The sequence below is a fragment of the Belonocnema kinseyi genome, chromosome 4, assembly GCF_010883055.1.
Source record: "Belonocnema kinseyi isolate 2016_QV_RU_SX_M_011 chromosome 4, B_treatae_v1, whole genome shotgun sequence".
Lineage (NCBI taxonomy): Eukaryota > Metazoa > Arthropoda > Insecta > Hymenoptera > Cynipidae > Belonocnema > Belonocnema kinseyi.
Window position 1 is genome coordinate 70,170,130 of NC_046660.1, and position 22,254 is coordinate 70,192,383.

At 28.9% G+C, this 22,254-nt stretch overlaps 1 protein-coding gene across 2 annotated transcripts in view; it reads left to right on the plus strand.

Moving 5' to 3' along the window:
* Positions 1 to 4,361: 4,361 nt before the first annotated feature.
* LOC117171752 (lysine-specific demethylase 6B) overlaps positions 4,362 to 22,254 on the plus strand; it is a 235,516-nt gene continuing 217,623 nt past the window's right edge. Inside the window, exon 1 of one of the 2 annotated variants that reach the window (XM_033359350.1) lies at positions 4,362 to 5,131. In XM_033359350.1, the coding sequence (XP_033215241.1) occupies positions 5,050 to 5,131 (82 nt within the window). In that variant the 5' untranslated portion in view covers positions 4,362 to 5,049. The remainder of the gene's footprint in view (positions 5,132 to 22,254) is intronic. The other variant, XM_033359351.1, reaches the window with a different exon arrangement.

Genomic DNA, 22,254 nt, shown 5'->3' on the forward strand with positions numbered 1-22,254 from the left:
TCTACGAAACTAGTGGAATTTCAAACCCAAAAAGACGAATTTATAACACAAAAATTGAATTTTCAACCATAAAGGATGTCTCTTCAACAAAATTGTTGAATGTTCAAACAAATAATAAAGTTCGTAACCAAGAAAGTAATCTTGTGGACGAAGCAACTGCAAAAAAACATATAAATAACTAAAAAAACAAATTATTAAAAAAAATATATTTTTCATTTTTAATTTTCTCTAATTTCGCACAGACCAATTTTTCATTTTCCCTGGCCGTTTTAATATTCAAAGACCAGAATCTTAAGCTTGTAAAATTTTTAACCTAGAATCTTTTATAAGCGAAACAAAACAATCTCAAATTAAAATTGAAAAAATTTCAAGGTTCGTTTTTTACTCATCAGGTTTGTTTGGCGTGTGATGTTCCGAAAAATTATCTACATGAATAAAGTAAATTTAATACTGAATAATAATGAATACAAATATTAATAATGAATAAAGTAAATAAATTAATTTCGTTACGATAACTTATATTTTTGTTACCATTAGGAATTTTAGGAAACTATTTGTAATTTTCAGAAGCCGCTTCTTAATTTAAATAAAATTTTAGGAAATTTACTATAATAGTTACTGAATTTCTTTTTCAGCAACATAGTTTCGTAAATTTCAGAATCGCAATTATCGGGATTTTTCGAACATTCCTAACAGTGTACGGCAGTATTTCTGAACTTCTTTACCTAGTCCTCAAGAGACAATTCAATCTAAAATAAATGTATTGAAATGCTTATAAATTTTCAGAAAGTTTGATGAATTAGTAGAGATATGTAAAATCAAAATTCCTTTTGCGTTTTTTTCCTTTTCCAGATACTCAATCATTAAGGAAATAAAATACGATCATTTTTAATTACCGATAGTCGCGATAGCCTAATGACGGCTATTGGTTCATCATTCAACGCAACCGAAATTTAGACCAATATTTTCAAAATATTTTTTCCTAGTTTTTTTGACCTTCTAAATGCATGCTGTCACAAACAGAAAGAGTCTATGATAGGCAATATTTGAACAGTGTTGTCTCTCTCTCTCAATTTGCACAATCATTGGCCCACACAAACATGTTGTTTTTCAACGAGAATAAGAAGGCACGTGTCTTAACGATTTACAAAACAATTGCTGAAAAAGTTATATGTATTTGAATTTAGAAAATTTTAAACGCGGATGATCAAAAATGGCATAATAAATCAGAAAAATTAGAAACAAGTAACGAAAAAGTGACACCAAATTTTATTAGAATATGTTATTCTGAAATAGCCGCTCTTTGATTTAATGAACAATTAAAAATATTTAATCTGAATTCGTCAATTTTTAAATAATGCCATGTTGAAAGTTAAAATTTTTTTATATATTACTTGACCGAATTAATTTCAAAATTAGACAGGCATAGATAGTCTGCTCAAGTCACAGAATCATTTTCCACTTAATTATATTGTTTTTTAAAGGGTATATGAAAAAACGTATCTTACCAATTCAATGAAACCTTTTTTCATTAAGTTTTGATTATTTGAATTTTGAATACCGAAAACGCGATTTATCAAAAAATGGTCAACATTTTTATTTAAAGTGCGATATATTTCATATAGGATATGTATTTAAATATGTTTTCTTTCTGTTTCTGATAGATTTTCTGAAAATATTCAAAGTTAACTCATTCCAAAACCCTACTGTATCTCTAAAAAACTTCCAGAAAAATGTATTTTGAAGCTTTTTTCTTCGTCGCTTTACTTTCGAGACTTGTGAAAATGTTGATGGAAGAATAATTAAGTTATACAAAATTGAAAGAATCGTTTATTTATTACAAAATTAGAAAAATTCGAATTTATATTCCTGCCAAATGATTTTTTTTAGCTGCATTTATCATAGTAAATAACAAATTTCTTTCATTATTCTGAATTAATATATGATAATATAGTAAAAAATAAAAAGTGAATTATTTCTAATTTCTACAGAGATAAAAATGCAAAAATTTAAAAAAATTATATTGTGCTTCAAGTGCGGAAAGTAGGCGAGTCGTTGTCGAAATTTTTTTTTAAGAAACAATAGAAATTTTGGGACGTTCCGGAAATTAATGGTAAAATGACCGAAAGTTTCTGGATATTTTGAAAATATTTGAATATCAGAAATGACGCAAATGTTGGAAATTGAAGGTATCCAAAACTCTCCGGAAGAAATCCAATATTTCCCAAATTTTCTGTAATTTATGGTAATTAATCAGTAATTCATGATTACTCAGGGGAGCGAAGCCTAATGTGGCGCACCAACATCTATCGCTCAACTTAAAAAATAACGAACATGTTTATGAATGTAAGATTGTATTTTACTATCATAAAAATATTTTTCTAAGATTTTTTTTTATATTGGAAGAAATAAATTACTATTCAAGTATGTATTTTTATAACAGTACACAAATTTAAGTATCGTGCGCCACATTAGGTGCTCGTGCAAGGTGTTTGAGTAAACAAGACTTGTGCCAAATTTAATTAATTTTACTTAAAATTAAAGCTCGAAACAATCCACAAGACTTCAAGATATAGATAAGACAAACAAAATTATCAGTTTCACTGTAAAATCTAGAGCTCTTTTTATATTTAGAACTATTTTCAAAACATTCTATTTTTAACCAATATGCGTACTGTTTATTTACTAATTTGAGATTGACAAATAGTGCGAGCAGTACTATTTTAACATGACATTCATAATCAGAAGAAACAAAAAAGGTTCATGACATATGACTCCCACTTGAATCTTGCTTTAAGGCCAGAAAGTAGTATGCACTAAAATTGTATTCATCATGCGTGAAATTGAAGTGGGACTATTTTTTATGGTTCTGTTTTAATATAAAAAAACAAGCCTTCTTCTTAATATCCATCCGAATATAAAGAAAAGACTTCTCGAGGATACAATTCCGCGTGAGAAGCTCCCCACCAACTCGCATTGGTCTGGAGAATTACTCCCTCCACTTTGTCTTCAACAACTAATACAAAACACCTGTCGTAAGGCTTTGTTGGCAGACCGCAAGCACACTCCCCGGCTCTTTACCTATACTACAAAATTCTAATACATAGGTGTTACATCCACGAACGATACCCTGCGCAGGTTCACGAAGATCTTTATAGCTTACGCGATAAAGTCCTGTCGCGTTTCTCTCATACAACGTTTACCTCGCGACGGGCGCGTGCGGATCAAACCAATATGTCAGTCCAATTACAAATAAAATATTTCAAAAAATACAAATTATAATCCCCTTCTTCATGTGTGTACATTCCTCTGTCTGACGAAGAAAGAGTCCTCTGAAATTGATGCAGTTATGGGAATGAATTAGTGAAAGATTGTGCAAAAAAATATATTTTATTGGCCATTACATCGGGTCGTTTCGGACACAATTTGGAGAAAAAGATGATCCGACAGTGGCACGAGTGAATTTCGATTGGGTATCGTGAACAACGAGTTTTTGTGGCAAACGATGCGAAACCGGTTGAAGATAATTCTGCGAGGTCGCACTCGTGTCCTCATCAGAGACGAAATAACTCCGAGTCGAGCACGTGTTCCGGAGGAAAAGAGGAGGCTCGAGAAAAAGAGCCGCCGTCCGGCTTCAACCGGTGTGGCATTCTGCCTTTGATCCACTAAACGCGCAATTTATTCTGTGGTCCAAGAAAAACTTATCCACAGATAGAGAGAATTTCCCTAAGTACCCTTCTTACATCACTGTAAGAGAGGATTATTTCTGGAAGATAATAGTCTTACCTGTTCTAAAGACTAGACAAATATTGAAGAGATTAAACTTCAATATGTAAGCAATGTGTAACCTTCTTGCATTATTGTAAGATTGGATCTACAACCACTTCTTAATTGAGAATAATGAAAAACAAGATCAGCAAAATTAACAGAAGGAAACACAGTAATTTATGAGAAAAAGTCCATCCTATGAATCCATCACCGAAAGGAAGCGATACTTAGGGTCCAGAGTGCGAGTTTGGTTCCTCCTTTTTAGTTTGCACTTTGACTAATTTGCAGAACTCGATTGCATCAAATCTGGATGTTCAAGTCTAGAGATTAAGGAACCTTTTTGATACCTTAGAAGAAGAGAAACGATTAAACTTCGCGACTGAAGCTGGGAAGCAACTGGTGCAGAAAAGAGTGATGAGGAGTGAGCAAGTTGTATCGGAAGTAGTAAGCTGCCACCTCTCAAGTTTCTCCATCCCTAAGCATCCACCTCCAGGCGAGTTCCCTTTCTCTTTGCCTCACCTGGTACCCCACTCGCTGAGATTTTCGCCTTTGGCTACATAAACCAATCCGCGAGTCGCATTATCATCCGCTGTGTACAAACATGACATTTGAAAGAGTTGCACGCGTCTGTCGACCTCCGAATACATCGCGATCATTATCTCTCTGGTTGATCGACTTCCGATGAACATCTGTGACCTTGAAATTATATTTTTAAATGCAGATTTCTTATTTAGCGTTGGTGAATCTTTATGATATGCAAGATATCAGATGTCAGAGCTACCCTCTTTTCTCATTCGGTTGGGATTTAGCTCTTCAAGCAGAATCCTCATCAGGAATCCTATTAGTCTAAAAAGTAGAGGGAAGTAGAGGAGTTTAATTCTGGAAATCTTGATTCTTGAAATCTTAACCTTGGTTGTTATTCTAATGCGTGCTAGATCCTCTGGTGATTATTTTGTGAGCAATTATACTGGATGCGCTTCTAGAGAAAGGTGCAGTGAAGAAGCAATAGGCGAAAAGTGAATTATTTGAGTGAGTTTTAAAGGTGTACGGAGAGTGCTTCGAAGACGAGTACGACTACGTTTTGTGTGTCGAGTGATTGGCTGTGATAAACGGTGATTACGTAAACTGGAGCGAGTTAGACTCGCCAAGTTGGAAAGAGAATTTCATGCTCGTGAGAATTCTTGAGGTTCAATGCGATTCAGGAGCTTCTTCCGAGTGGCGAAATCTGCTTGGGGAGTCAGGCATTGATAGGAAATCGAAGTAACCAGTGCCGAGGTCAATATGAGCGTGAGGATAGTTGTGAGTGTCACGGAAATTGCGGAAATGGATCCTAAGGATCGATATGTGGTCGATAATGTCGAGGGTGAGTCTCACTCTTTATTTTTGTTGATGGGCAAGGTGGGTTTTTTTCTTATATTGGCACAGGAGCAACATGAATATATTTCCAGAATTTAGAGAATATCCGTTAGAACATAGTTTATAGTAGGAAACATAAATAGCTGTAGGTGCAAATTGTTGTGTAGTACAATAAGTTTTACGGAGTATATGTATTATTATGGATGAATTTGAAATTTGTGATTATGAATTATAATGTTATCCTTAAACTATGGAATTTATCAATGTTACAGTATCATTTTATTTTTTAAGTGTATCAATCGCTTAAAATGCATATATGTATTATGTTTCGTGAAGGAATTATTTAATAATTCAAAGATTTTAGATGGATGCTATCTTGCTTAGATGTATTTAAACCTGTCTACACCAGATTTTTTAAAAGTGCTTTATTTTTTAATTATTGCATTAAGGGTAACCACAGTTTGGGAATTATGGCAAAAATATTTTAGGATTATTTCACCAAAATATCCGGGGGAATATTTCTTAAAAGTTGAGGAATTTTATCCAGCATATTTCGGAGTTAAACATTTAAAGGAGTGTAATTTAAGAAACAATATTATTATTGCATGTCACAAATGAAATATCAAATCTATTAATTATAAACGAAGAGTCTAGTCGTCCTGAAATTCGGGATGACTAGTCCTATACTTTTCATAAGCTTGGCTAGTCATCCCCAATTTTATAAGCGACTAGTCCATCCCCTTTTCCAACTGCCCCAATTTTTCGGGGCAAGGGGACACAGCCAATTATTAACTACTAATATTTTTATTCTCTAATTTTATCAATTAATTCCACAGCACATGCAAAATAATCAAAATCTCAGGAATATCATTCAAATAAATCATAAATTAATATTCTTCTCATAGAAAATGTCTTCAATCATTTTTATCTGAAATTTTTTTAATCTCTGGGAAAATTCATTAGCTTTTTGGATAAATCGTAATGTAGATAAGAAAAATTCACTGAACGTGAGTACGAATAACTGAATCTTTTTTATATTTGACTGTTAATCAGTGAAAAATGCCACTGATTTAATTACCGAAATTCGAAAATTGCCGACAACAGAATATTACAGAAGTAAAATTGCCGACATTTTATCTTATTTATTATTCACTATTTAATTATTTAACCATTTTTTATTGTATAGATTTGAAAATTTTGTAATTCGGAAATTTCCCTGTGTCGGCAATTTCGGATTGTCGAATGTTTAATAATGTCGGTTATTTTGTTTAATAAATTTATCGAGTATTTAAGTTGTAAATATTAAATTGGCAAACACTGTTATCAAATTCAATCTCTTATCTTAAATGAAAAATAGCGTATAGTTTGTCATGGGTTTTTGATTATTATTGGAAACTATTTTTACGGAAGTTGTAAGAAAAATATTTGAATATGAATTATGAACTTAATTTAAGTTGAACAATCGAAAACTCTATTCGAATTTTTGTTTAAAAGCTTTTACTAAAAACGTTCAAGTATTTTCGCTAGGTTTTTGGGACACATTTTAATCTGACACGATATGGATACAATTTAATTCCATACGCCATAAAGAAATTCATTTTTTAAGATACTAAAATAAAATTCTTATTTTACTAAGTATAGTCCTTTTTATTAAGAAAAAAAAACAATAATTTTGTTTTAATACATATGAAACTTCTGGGCCATTTTAAAATGAGTTAAATAAAAATAATATAATAAAAAGATAGTGCGTCATTCAGCAGCTATTTCCCTCGTTTTTGAACACAGAAAAAAGCTAGGCATCCTTTTGATTGCGTCATGTTTTTATCAGGTCGTACTTCATCCGTTTACAGGGAAACTTTATGTAATTTACTTTTTTCTAACAACTCAGGTTAAGTTCTTTTTGACTAGAAAATACTGCATCTCAAAACCAGACGACAAATGAGCCCAGTTTCCTTCTGTGAATATAAAAAATAAGACATTTTTATGAAAATAACATTTTTAGATTCCAGGGAAATTTCATAGATATTCTAAAATATATTTAATGTATTTAATATATATAATGAAGAAAAATGGGGAAAAACATTTTTTACTGATTATTATAATACTAAAATTACTTAATTTTGACGCTTGTCATGTACTTTTCAGAGTTTAGTAAATTGAGGGAGCGCTTTGAAAACCGTGTAACTATAGAAACTATGCAAGCATAAATTCCGCTCGAGAATTAAATTTAATTTCAATTTTATAAATTCGTTTCCGAAACATCTTTTGTCTCTATTCGCTTTGCACTGCACAATTTTATTTTCGAAGAAAGAAAAAAAAACGAATTTTTTTACAACTTGTAGAAGTTTATAGACATTTTGTAAATTCTAAATGTGAATAATAATACCTAAGCGATTTTTTCTAAACTGTCTAGCTAATAGTCTGTTTCCGTAAATAATTCTTTGAAACCAAACGTGGATATTGACACAATCTCTAAACACTTCGCAAATGACCATCATCAAGATGTTCTGAAAAAATTCACACTTCAGTGGAAGCTGTTGACAACCTAAACTCATGTCTCTAAAACGTCAGTTTTAACCTTGACTTCTCATAGGTTGAAGCCTCTGATGTACAAAGTTAATAAGATATTTGACCAGAATTTTAATTTTGAATAATAGAAATGTATAATTTCAACAATTGTCATAATATTAAACAAATTAGTTTATGGTATTTCATACACTGTAAAACTCCGTTTCTCAAAAGTACAGCAAATTCGCTGTAGTTTTGAGTTGCAACATTTTTCAGACATGAACAAAAAAAATAAAGGCACAATAAAAATGTTCATTGCGTCACAAAATTATTTTAAATTATGGAATATTGTATGAAAAACTGACGTTCAGACATTAAAATATCAACCACAAAGTTTTGAAATCAATTTTGTTTTCAAAATAAAGTTGTAACATATTACGTGCCATATTTAGAACAATTTGTGTCATGCGCATTTCAAGAGTTAGTAAATAAACCCTACATAGAGTTTATGAAAATCACATTTGTGTACTTAACCATCAAATACGATAAATCTTGTTCCATTAAGCTCCAATTATTTATTTAAATTTGCTCTTCAAGTTTGTTTTTTAATACATAATGATCCATGTTTTTACGTTCCGCGAAATATTTAAATGGCTTCTAAATATTATAAATTCTTTTATCTCGCACTTAATTACATCCCGATATCCAAATGACTCAGAATGTTTAAATCTGCAAAGAGTAAAAAAAGTATTGAATCAACTAAAAAACTTGTCGAGTTTAAAGTTCAAGGTCTTTAAAGACATCAATGCATAATGATTGTTAAACAATTTGCTTTTAAGTTCACCTGATATCTGAAGGTATTCAATTCTCAAATAATAATAGTCATGCCAACTTCAAATAAAATTTCTGCTTACGTAACAGAACAATTTTAAACAGTGACTAGTTTTTCCCTAGGAAAGCTTCTGACTTCTTGACAATCAAAATATTCTCTTTTTTCTTATTGTGCCGGAATGACAGTTTAATAAGACTGAAAAAGTAGCAATTCTCATTAATCATTTCTATGCTCTGAAGAGTCATCTAGAATAAAAATCTTCTGATGCTAATCACCATTACAAACATCTGAGTATATTCTTTTCCAGTTATGTCACCTCAGGTGGTACTGAGTGTTATACATTGGTCAAGGTAATTTTCACGGATTTACCTGAAGGTGTTTTAAACGATTCCTTTAATCCCGGACATATACATACGCAGCTGAGAATCACGTGCTTTTAATTCTATTTCGCATGAACCGTTCAACATTTTTTATTTTAATTTCTAATTTAAGAAGCATTTTCTAAAAATTACAAATAGTTTCCTAAAATTCCTAAATAGTAACAGAAATACAAGTTATCGTAACGGAAACAAACCTGGAGAGTAAAACACGATCCTTATAACTAACAACATTTTTTGTAGTGTCAGGTAATTTGATTGGACTGGGAAAAGGCAGGGATTTAAAGAAGAAAAATCGTACAAAAGTGACAGAATTTCTGTAACTTTAAACTGTCAAGCAGAAAAAATTAGAAATGTTTTCAATTGTAATTTGAAATTGTTTTAATTCGTTTATAAAAGATTCTAGGTTAAAAATGTTACAAGTTTAAGATTCTGGTATTTGAATATTAATATGGTGAGGCAAAATGAAAAATCGGTCAGTGGGAAATTATAGAAAATTCAAAATGAAATTTTGCGAGAATCCTGATATAATATTCTTGTTCGTAATTTATTTGCCTTGTATTGATATGTACTTATTGCAGTTGCTTCCCCCGCTTGATTACCTTTTTAGTTATAAATTTTATGATTTGTTTGAAAATTTAACAATTTTGTTCAACAGTCATCCTTTTTGGTTTAAAATTCGTTTTTTGTACTAAAAATGCGTCTTTTTGGGTTGAAAACTCAACTTATTTTGTAAAAAATGCACTTATTTATTAAAACTCATATTTGCATGCTAAAAATCAAACAAAGATCTTTTTTGATTGAAAATTCAACTATTTTTCGAAAATTTGTCTTTTTATTTTTTAAATTTATCTATTTTACTAGAAATTGTATCTTTCTTTGATAAAAATGCAACCGTTTCGTTTAAAATTCAAGAATTTTGTTAAAAAGTACAACTTTTTGGTTGAAAATTTATATTTTTGGAAAGAAAATTCTACTATTCTCATAAAAATTTCTTTCTCATTAAAACTCATATTTTTATGCTGAAACATAATACTGAAATCTTTTTTGGATCAAAATTCAATTATTTTTGTGATCATTTGTCTTTCTGATTTAAAAATTCATCTATTTTAATAGAAATTACATCTGTCTTGGATATGAAAGCAACTGTTTGTATAAAAATTCAACAATTTTGTAAAAAAAGTTATCCTTGTTTATTGTTAGGTTGAAAATTCAAGTATTATCTTCGCAGAATATTGAATTCTTGTTTAAAACTTATATTTTGATGTTGAAAAGTAAAATAAAATCAGTTTCGGGTGAAAATACATTTTTTTATTTGTATTTTTTATTTAAAAATGCATCTGTGTTAGTAGAAATTCCATCTTTCTTGGATAAAAATGCTACCGTTTGCTTCAAACTTAATCCTCTCTCTGTTTGAGGATTCAACTTTTTTTAAATCTTTTCTTTGGTTGAAGGTTTAACTATTTTGCTAAAATTCATATTTTATGGGAAAATATTTCATTTTTTACGAAAAAATTACATAAGAATCTTACGTATAAAAAATAAAATAACATTTTGTATAAATTTTGTGAGTAAATTTCTCCAAAAATGAAATATATAGAGAAAATATTGTTTGGTTCATAAATTTTAACATAAATTTGCAGCATATATTTGCCTTAAAAATAAAAATTATAGTAAGCTTGTATAAAAACGAAGCTTATATGTAAATAACTATGTTATATAATATACACAATGAATCAAATGTAAAAAATCATATATTTGATATAATGATTGCACGTCATATTATAACATTATAAACACATAGGTAATCGTTTATATTAACTTCACTAATATTTTCTTGCTATTTATATTTTCAGGACAAATATAGACTACATGATTTATATTAAAATTAATGAGCCGAAAAAATGTTTAACCTCTTGAAATTTTCAGTTACATTAACTGAGAATTCCTAAACTCTAACAGAATTTTCTTAAACATATGACTGGAGATTTATGCAGTTACCGTTGCAGACATTTCGGCTAAAGCTGAGGTAAATTTAGAAACGGTTTCTGCGTAAAGCTTTAGTGAGGCGTCTCTGAAAATTCCTACAGAGATTTCTAACAGTGTAGAGCAGGAAAACCCTAAAAACCAAGAAAAATTCAGTGGGTTTTATTAGTTTCAGTTTAGTTGATAATTTATTAAAGCCATGGGACAAGTCCGCTACAGGCAAAAGGGTACTTACATGAATAGGTTCTAAGCAAAATATTATTCCATAAATTAAATTAAATATTCAGTTTAATGTACATATATTCACAGCATTCAGAACTCATTGATCTTAGAGTAGAGATTGCTCAGCTAAGAGTTGCCGAAAAAGATTAGTTTTAAACGTCAAATTCTCCGCATAACAAATATTTTCAGGAGGAGAATTCTAGAATAAAGTTGAAGCCAGAAAAGGAATTATTCTTCGTAGAAGTTCTGGAAGGATAAATGCAAAGTAAATTTGCGTCTCGCCTTTTAGGTCGAATCCTCACATCATCTACATATATAAACATCTCTCTAAGATAGGATGGATTACCTGTTGTTATAATACTATATAGTTTTGTCGCATTAAAGTATTGACGCCTAGTTTTGACTCTTAGCCAGCCATTTGAGTTCAAATACGATGAAATAAAGGAATCTCTAATCAGATCAAAAATAAAGCACACGCAAGCATTAAGCGCTTGCTGCAACATAACTTCTCGCTCAAGTTAAATATCAGGATACATTAATCAAGAATAATCTAGTAATGGAAAGATTAGAGCAGAAATCAAATTTATGCGAAGAGACCTGTCCAGAAATTTTCTATTTACTTTAAGAGGATATAATGTCCTTATTATTTTATTAATTATACCGTATATATGTTCTTTCTAATTTAGAGTATGATTCAAAATGACACCCAGACTACGAGCAGAGGTGTTATTTCTGTTTCATATCGATATTGTTCACCAAAATAGCGTTACCTAGGATCATAGCTTTTGTTTTTGAGGTATTCATCTTTAAGTTATTCTCATTTACCCATAAGACAAGCGGGATGATTACCTCATTCATAGTGGTAATTTTCTGGAATATTTCAGAGGGAAAACAATTAATATAGACATGTAGATCATCAGCAAATCTAATATAGTGTACTATACTGCCATCCAAACTGAAAAGATACGTAAGTGACATTTTTATGAAAAATGATTTTTTGGTATCGTTGGATTCGTAAGAGAAAGCTGCATCTAACTGTGTTAATCAAATTTATTAATTATTAATATTTATTGCAAAAAACGATTGTTTATAAATGAGAAAAGTCCAAAGAATTGAAAAATACAACAGAAGAAGATACACAAAGCACTTTGCGTGTCCTAAAAGTTGTACAAGGAAGGCAATACGTCATCAGCATACACATGAAAAAGAACCTAAAGAACTTTGTGTTCTTTTTGCTTTGTATTTTTGACTTTCCGCGACTAGTAAAACATGGCAAGTCCATTTTATAAAAGAAATTGTTTCAAAAATCAATTTTTTATTTCCAAATATGAAAAAGGACATTGTTTTTAGCCAAATAACGTATCTTATTATCCAAAATTTTATTCGACATTTAAGTTCTTTGGGCCAGAAGTTTTTCTCGATTTTCTCAGTTCGAATCAGATTGGACTTATGTACCTTTTTAGTTTGTACGGCAGTATACGTAGCAAAAGTTTTAGATTAATTAAGAAAATTATAAATAGTACGGGCTCTGGAACAGATCTCTGGGGCACTCTTGAACTTATTGGAAGCCAGTTCGATCTTGCATTGTTATCAGGATTTATAACAGCTTGTTGTCTATTTGGAAGATAGGAATTAAACTAGGTTAGAACTGCATCGGAGAAACCATTTTCTTTTAACTTACGACGAATAATGCCATGATCTTGTATAATGTCAGTTGTTATTTTGAGCAATGCATTCTGAGTACTATGACCTTTTCTGAAGCCCGTTTGGTATACATCGAAAAGATTTTTAGTCTCGAAAAAAGTAACAAACTCTTTGTGTACTATTTTTTCAAGAACTTTAGGTAACGCACATAGTAAAGAGACATGTCTATAATCGCTTGGAGTTAGGGAAAGTCAAGGAAAAATCAGGGAATATGAAAAAAATCTTTTAAAAAGTCAGGGAATTTCTATAAGAAATATAACTTCCAAGGGTAATAAATGTAGTATTTTTTTTTATTTCAAATTTTTTTACTCTGCTTATAAAAGATGCCATGTTACATTATCTGTGATTAAGATTTTGTTCTTTAAATATTATTGGTTGGGGGAAAATAACAAATTGGCGTGGGAAAAATAAGGGAAATTTGAAAATGAATTATTAAAACTAGCCTTCTTCAGCATTTAGTTCGTTCTGACCATTATATTTTTAGTTATAAATGTTATTGTTTGACTGAAAATTCAACTATTTTGTTAAGGGATAACACAACTCCAAGATTTCGTAAAAATCAATTTTCTGTTCGGCTCGAACAGTACTTTAGAATCATAATAACAATATGCAGTTAGTCCGATATACGGTGCAAGTATCGCAGATAAGACATAACAAAATTCAAGGATTTACGTACCCGTTAAACTTTAAACGCGTATTTCTCGAAACGGCTTGTTTCAAATTATAAGGACGTATTAATTGAACATTGCAGCTTTGATCGAATTGAAATTTTGACAGTAGTTTCACAATTATATTCTCTACGGAAACACGTAGCCGTTTTGGATCTAATGTAAACTTTTTTTTCAACAATTTACTGCTTATTTTTTGACAAAAAATCGATTTACTTTTTCACATGTTCAATATTGCTACAAAATTTAATTTTAAAAAACCCTGCGCAGTTCTATAGCCAATATTATATAGATATAACATTTTTTGGTTTTCCGTTCCGGATCTTATAATTTACGATAAAACCATCATTCCTTGAAGGTGTTTTAAAAAGAGACGATTTTCAAGATGGGCTCTGTTGCCGCCATTTTGTATAAAAATGAAAATAAAATACATTTTTGTCATACTTTAATATGTGTTAAACAAATCCTCCAAAAAGAAATCCTATTGCGTTTTTTATATTCCCAAAATAAATTGTCAAAGATAGGCCTTTTTATACCGCTAGAGTGGTGTTACCCCTTGAAAAGTTATTAATTTGAATTTGGAATTCTTCTTTTCTTATTGAAAATTCAATTTTTTTATTCCACTATTTGGTTGAATATCAATCATCTTTGGTAAGGATTCAACTATTTCCTAAAAAATTCGTCTTTTTTGGTTAAATCCAACAGTTTTGGATTTGAAATTCAGATCTTTTTTAGTTGAAATATGTAAGGTTAACGTCCCAGTAATCGTGATGCCAATTTTCTTGTTTTTTTATTTAATTTGGATGATTATAATTTTACTTTTAACATATTTTTTAACAATATATACAGATTATAACCATGTTTCACGATTACTGGGACTGTCAAGATTACTGGGATATTTACCTTAATATTACATACATTATTTGTTAAAAATTCATTTTTTAGTTGTTAAAAATTTAACTAGTTGATTGAAGGTTAAACCATTTTCTCAAAAACTTATTTTTTATTGAAGATTCATCATTTTCATGGAAAATTCATTTCTTTGGTTGAAAACAAATTATCTTAACTGGTGTAAAAGTTGAACTTGTCCGTTAAAATTTTTTTGTTTAATTTTTTTTGTATTTATCTGTTTGATTGAAAAATTAAGTTTTTTTTTTTAATTTTTTCTTTTTTTATTCAAAATTTATTGTTTGAGCAGAAAATGTACATTTTTCATTTTTTCTTATAGTTGCAAATTCGTCTTTTTCGGGTAGGAAACTAATATTCTCTGTTTGAAATTTCCTCTTTTTTTGTTGTTAAAAATGCAACATTTTAGTTAAAAATGAACTTTTTGTTGCAAGTCCAACTGTTTTACAGGAAATTCGTCTTTTGGCTTGAAAGTTGAAGAATTCACATGAATTTTTTTATTTGTTAACTGAAAAATCAAATATTTGGTTAAAAATACATTTTTGTTGTTGTTGGAAAATTCATTATTTTATTTGAAAATTCATCTAGTTGTTTACAAATTGGGCTATTTTTCTGAAAACGTAACGATTTTTAATTGAATTTTTATCATTTTAAATTAAAAATTTAACACTTTGCTTGAAAAATCGATTATTTAGATAAAGTTCAACTATTTTGTTTAATATTCAATTCATTTGATTTAATATTCAACTATTTTATGGTAAGTGAAACTCTTTGATTAAAAGGTAATTTATTTTCGTTTAAAATTCAACTATTTCGTGGAAAAATCATCTTTTTATTAACTTTCTTGTTGAAAATTCATATTTTCGTTTTAAAAGTCAACTGTTTTCTAAAACATTCTAATTTTTTATTGAAAAATCCACTTCTTGATTGACAGTGCAACTATTTTAGATTATTGCTTAATCTTTTTGCTTCACAATTCAACTATTTAGTGGAAAATTCATCGTTGTAGGTGAAAAATTAAAGTATTTGTTACACAGAATAAAGTAATGATAACATTTGTTTCAGGACAATTTTTAGTGGGATGAAGTTTTATTCAGCCAACTTCGTGTGTTTCAAAACACATATGTTGTCATTATCTTCTGTTTTTTCTGTGTAAAAATTCAACTATTTTGTTGAAAATTTGATGATTTTGTTGAAATTTTATGTACTATTTTGTTAAAAATGTATATTTCTTGTTCGAAAATTAAACTATTTTGATAAACATTCGTCTATTGGGGAGTAAATCCGTCCACTTGGATTGAAGATTAATATTTTTGGTTGATAATTCAACTTTCTTGTGACGAATACAATTATTTTGTTGAAATTGCAATTGTTTTTGGTTAACAGGCAAAAAGTAATTTAAATCCGTCAGTCTATTATGAAAGAAAAATCTCGTTCAGAAGAAATGTTGCTACTAAAAAGATTTTATTTATCAAGATATAATTTAACTTTTACTCATTACAGAATAAATAAAGAGATTTTAGATACTTTTTGTAGAGTTTACCAATTATTTTATAGATCGCAATGGTCATACTTTAAAATTGTGAATAATTCTATAATTTTCTAATTTTGTGTCCGCTCATTTAGAATATTACTTTATACATTTTTTGGCCATACTCAACTTACAAATTATAAAAATTATTAGTTGAAATTTTGTATGTTAACTCAGTTTCAGAATTAAGATGACCCATGGCTGTATAATGGATTTTTTAAGGGTTTCACCACTCGGTTTTTGAGTGTAAGCAAGATTACAGAATATTACTGATAACTTCGAATGGTTTCAAAATATTTCAAAGATTTTTGAATATTTAAAAGGATTTTGAATATTTTACAAAGATTCCACGGATATCAAAGATTTAAAAAAGGCATGCACATCAGATTTCAAGAATTTCAAAGATTTAAAGAAGGGCACAGTGCGTCCGATTTGTAAGATTATAAGAAATTTCGAAGATTTGAAAAGATTTCCCTGAGATCTCAAATAATTCAATTATTTTAACGAAAAAAAAAGGATTTCTCAAACAAAGATTTAAGACAAATTTCACAAATATTTCAAAAGATTTAATGAATATTTCAAAGATGTCACAAAAATTCCCCAAAGATCTCGAACATTTCATAAAGATTGCCAGGATTTCAAAAATGTGAAAAAGGCGTTTTCATCAAATTTCAAAGATTTCACAAACGTATCGCACATTTCCAAAGATTTTAAAATGTACCTAGGATTTTTAAAAATTAAGAATTTAAAAGAGTTATAGTAAACCAGATTTCAGAAAGATTTTACGAAGATTTCAAAGATTTCATAAAAATTTCATAAAGATTTCAAAAGAATACAAGAAATCCAAAGATTTCACAGCAAACCAGATTTCACAGACTTCAAAACATTTCGAAGATTTTAAACGTTTTAAAATATTTCAATGATTTTCAAGAAAATACGAAAGATCTCATAAAATTATTAAAAGAATTCGAAAAGTTTAACAAAGATTTCAAAGATCTCAATGATTTTTAAGATTCCAAGAATTTCAAATATTTTACAAAAATTCAAAAAGATTTCAAGAGATTTCACAAAAATTTCAAGACTTCATAAAGATTTGAAGTACTTCAAGAGATTTCAAAGAATTCAAAAAGACTTCACAGGGATTTCAAAGATGACTTATGTTCGCCAAAAATTAAGAACTAATTTATTTGTGGTTCTACTTTCTTTAAAAATTGTTGGTCAATAATGAGTGAAATGGTTCATTTGTACGTCTATAACTAACGGTTATTTCATTATTTGATGTAAAAAGAGGAGACCTGTAAAAACTTGACTTCTGGAGATGGAAAATCTGGAAAATACCTTGAATTTCGTTCTTAAGAATCATTGGACACGAAGGTTAAGTTTTTATCTTTTTTGTTTGAAAATTCAACAATTTGGTTAAAAATTCAATTATTTTGTTGAAAGTTGAATTATTTTCTTAAAAATTCAACTTCTTTATTAAAAAGTCGTCTATTTGGTCGAAAATTTCATTGTTTTGTGGAAAATTCTTTCTTTTACATTCAAAATTAATGTTTCATGGTAGGAGAGTCATCTTTTATGGTTAAAATAAATAAATTTGATTATTTTATCTAGAACTGCTTTATTGTGTTTACAAAATATTATGTATGTAAAATGTCTGTTTATTAAATAATTTATCTTTAATTGTAAATGTTTAAAATTGATAATATTCTAAAATCTTAACTTTGCATCCATTAGCTTCAAGTTATTATTTCTCAGAACCTTAATTAGTTTGAAAAAATTCTTTTTAGTGCATTCATAATCGGATTTATACAAAGCACTATTTTCACTCACAAAAAAGAATTAGAAATACATGTTAATTTTTTCAGGCGAGTCTCTACAGATCTCACGTCATATTTTTACGATAATTCACTGATACTGATGATTTTATTTTTTTTTTTCTATCATCCTTAATGTTCATCTTACTTGCAGAGATTTTTAATTCATTTGTTTTTAAATTAATTTCTAGTGTTTTAGGAATTTATACATTCTTATAAGAGTACGAGGCACCAATTGGCATTCCTCAATCTTCTTTTAAAAATAAATATTTATTAGAGATTTTAATTTAGAGTACCTGCATTATTGTAATATTGAAGTTTTTTTAAAAATTATAATTCATCATTTATTACAAAAAGTGTCAGGCGATTCTCGCCAGTTGGTGCATCTTTGGAAATTGGTCCCTTTATTTATTGAGATTTTTTGTATATTCCCCCGAATGTAGTTTTCCATTCAGAAAAAATGAGATCATCCAACGGAAGCTTAAGCGTTGTTCATAAATCTAAACAGACGAAACAATGCAGCTAATTATTCGCTCGACGTCGTAACGTTTTATCTCGTCTGTAATTCGATTATTCACGTTGCTCTAGCCATAGTCGTTTCGATCACGCGACAATGCAATCTATCTGCAAGGTATCTTTCGGCGTAGATCCTTTGTCTCTTTACTTAATTAGAAGATAATAGTACCCATTAAATTACAACAAAAAATATGATTATTATTTTAATCCATTAAATTATTGAGCATTCAATTAATCTAAAAACTGGATTCAGATTAGCAAAAACTAACGAAAAACTGTTTCATATCGAGAAATTTTTCGTGCAAAGTAAATGAATCAGTACATACTTAAAATTTATATTCTGGTTCGTTAATATTTTCAAATCTTTCCTATATCTACATTTGAATAAAATAAATTCTTGCAGTTCTATAAAGCAATAGTTATTTCCTATGCAAATTGATTGATTCTGAATTCTTTATATGCAAGCAATGTCATAACGAAAGCAGAATATGATAATTGTATCGACTTACCGAAATCCTACAACATTGCGAAGTAATGTACCGTGACTGGATCAAAAATTTCATTCTTAAATTTTTATGATTAACATTGTTTTAAATCTGATTAGGAACCTTATAAAATTAAATTATTGGCCATTCAGAATTGGTCGTTTAAGCATCGTCAAAATGAAATATTGTAAATTAATGTAAACACTGCCAACTAGATGTATTAGAAAAATTAAATTTAAATCAAATTGGAATTATGCGAAATCGTGCAATTTCAAATTCAATTCAAATAAATTGTTCAAAGACTTCTAAATTATATCATTTCAAATTTCAAAATTTGTAGACTGCAGCAGTTATATTTAAACCATTTCTTAATAAATAATTTTTAATATCGTGAATTTTTTTAATTACAATTTTCTCAATCGCACAATTTCAAATGATATATATGCATTGCAAATTTACATTTTTATTATGAAATCTTTAAACGCCTCTAACTTTTTTATTAAATAATTCTTTAATTTAACAAATTATTATAAAATCCAAGTTTGAAGTATACATATACTTAATGTAGATGTTTGACAGTGCAATTTAGAAATAGGAAATTAATGTCAATAAGCACGTAGAAAAATATTTTTCTTGGATTAAAAAAAATCGTTTCTTTGACATACTTTTTTCACTTCAAGATAAATAACTTCGGAGTAAATAAAATCATTATTCAAAGCATGATGCAAATTTTCATTGGAATATAAAAGGATTTCTTTGAATGAACGAGATACCTTTGAATCAATTAATATTTTTTTTAGTTTCAAGAAATGTTCTTTCAATCAAAGAATCTTCTTTTAAGTTGTAAATTTCAATGTATTTGATTGACTTGAAATGTTTTTCTTAAAATGGAAGTATTCTTACATCTAAGATCCTCTTTGAACCATTTATTTTATGCCCCATAACCTGGCTCTTAACTCCTGTTATGTCTTCATCATGTAAAATTATTATCAGTAAGAAACTCATATAAAACTTACGGCGACAACACTACCTGCTTTTTCCTTATTAAATAATATGCTCCCGCCCGCTCTATCTAAAATAATAAAATTTGAATGGATTTGACCGCACGCCCATTAGCAACTTACATCTTACCCATTATACTTTGGCTATATTATTCTTTTTTTTATATTATTATGTATTTTTATTAAACTTTTACTGGGTAAACCCGGTGATACACCATAGCCACGGACTAAGTCAAGTGACTGATGAGATTAGAATGTTATAACTTAATTCAAATAATTTAATAGGATGGTTGAAACCTCCTGCGATGATGTAGGTATACAATTACGAGCGGCGACGAGCTTTGGAGGTGAAAACAGTCACCTCTGGATGCTTTCTTAGAGCTACCATCTTATTATTCTTTGGCGAAATGTTGTCACAGGCTTATACTGCCCAATTATTATTATTATTATTATTATTATTATTATTATTATTATTATTATTCATATATCCTATTATTATCTTTTCCCATTATTTAAAGAACTCCTCCATTTCCTTTGTTTAAAAAAAAACTTTCCCTTTTCCTCGTTTTTTCCCTTAAATGTGAAATGCAATAGAATCCAATAAGAAAATTCAACTATTTTTCGTTAAAATTAAATTTTTTTAGTTGAAAACTCTACTGCCTGTTTTTGAGTAGAGCTTAATCTTTGTTAGTTGAAAATTCGACCATTTGGTTAAAGCTGCTGCCTTCTTCTTTAGTTAAAAATTCTACTATTTCGTTAAAAAAATTTTTTTGTGTGGAAAATTGAACTGTTCTGCTGAGCATTCGTCTTTCTAGGATACAAAATTCGAACTTCTGAATTGAAAATTCATCTTTTTTGTTAGTAAAGTAATTTTTCTTGATTGAAAATTAATTTTTTAGTTTCAAAATTTAGTTCTTTTTAAAAAAATGTCGCTTTTTGATTTAAAACTTTTCTTAATAGTACTTTGGCACTCTTAGTCTTCTTTTTTTTTGTTCAAAAGTTTTACTATTTTGTTCAAAATTTGATTGTTCATCCTTTTCGGTCGACAATTAAACTTTTTGTTGAGCATTCGTCTTTTTTGGATGGAAAATTTGACCGAAAAGTTACCTTCTTGATTGGAAACGAAACTTTCAGTTGAAAATTCAACTGTCGTCTAAAAAAATTCATCTTGTTTGATTTAAAATTCGTCCCTTTTACTTGAAATTTCAAATAGTTGGTTGAAAATTAAATTTTTTGTTAAATATTCATATGTTTTGGTGGTTAAGTCAGCATTGTTGATTTTAAACGAATTTCCTGTTGAAAATTCCACGACCTCCTTGCAAATTTACCTTTTTGTCTTTGTAATTCCAGCATTTAGATTTAAATTCAATTTTTGTCAAAAATTGTACTTTTTAGATTGAAAATGCATCTCTTTCGGCAACCTTTTATCTCTTTCGGTAGAAAATCTTTTGAGGTTGAGAATTCAACTATTTTGTTGAAAATGTGAGTTTTTTCTTACTTCGACCCAATTTTTTATAGAAAATTAAAGTCTATTTTTTTAAATATCAGCTATTATATTCTTCGTTTGAGAAATAATATTTTTACATTCTCATCAAGAGATGGCATTAGATTTGTGTAAAATTTGACCCCCCATCTCCCGTTTTTGTCAAATGTCAGCGTTTTGAGACCCCATGAATCCGAAAAACAGGTTTTGACGAATATGTCTGTCTGTCTGCCTGTGTGTCTCTATGTATCTGCGTCTGTAGAATTTTAGTTTGTGAGCGCGATAACTTTTTAATGAATTGACAGATTGGATTGGCCTTTGGTATACTATTTCAGTGTCCTAAAATAAAGGTTAAGTTCGGTAGCCAACCATTTTGGGTGAAAATTCAAAAAGTGAGCGTATTTTGAAAATTTTTGAGACCACTTTTTTTTAAATTCAAATATTGTTTGTAAGGATATTCATAGTATTCAATCAGGCGAACAATTTATCTTTATGACTTTTTTTCTATAAAACCAAAATTTACCAGAGTTATTGCATTTACAAAATTTAAAAAAAAAACTTTAAAATCAACCTTTTTAGCCAAATAACGCACGATATGCAAAAAAGTCAAGAGAAGAAAAATATTTCTTTTTTAATGCCATAGAAGACTGTTTTCAGAACTTTTTGGATTTTTTTGAAAAATCGAAAATTCAAATTTTGATAGCATCAAAAAATAATGGAAAATCAAAAATTAAATTTTGTGGTTAAACTGTGCAAAATAGGTGAAAAGATGGCTAGACAAAAGTTCGGCATTTTAAAAAGATCTACAAATTTTATTCAAATCACTTTTTGATAGCATGCTTATTTTGTGTTTTGTTTGTGAAAAACGATATTAACAATAAAAGATCAGCCCGCTGCGTGGGCACATTCTCATCACAACTAATGTTTTTTAATTTTCTTATTCGTCTCATGTGTGGGTTTAAAAAAATTTAATTTTCTTTAAAATGATCTTATTGCTATTTTTCATGATTCAAACAAAAAACAGAATTACCGAAACATTATTCATGACAAATTAATCAATTCATACATTCTCATCAAGAGAAGGAATTAGATTTATG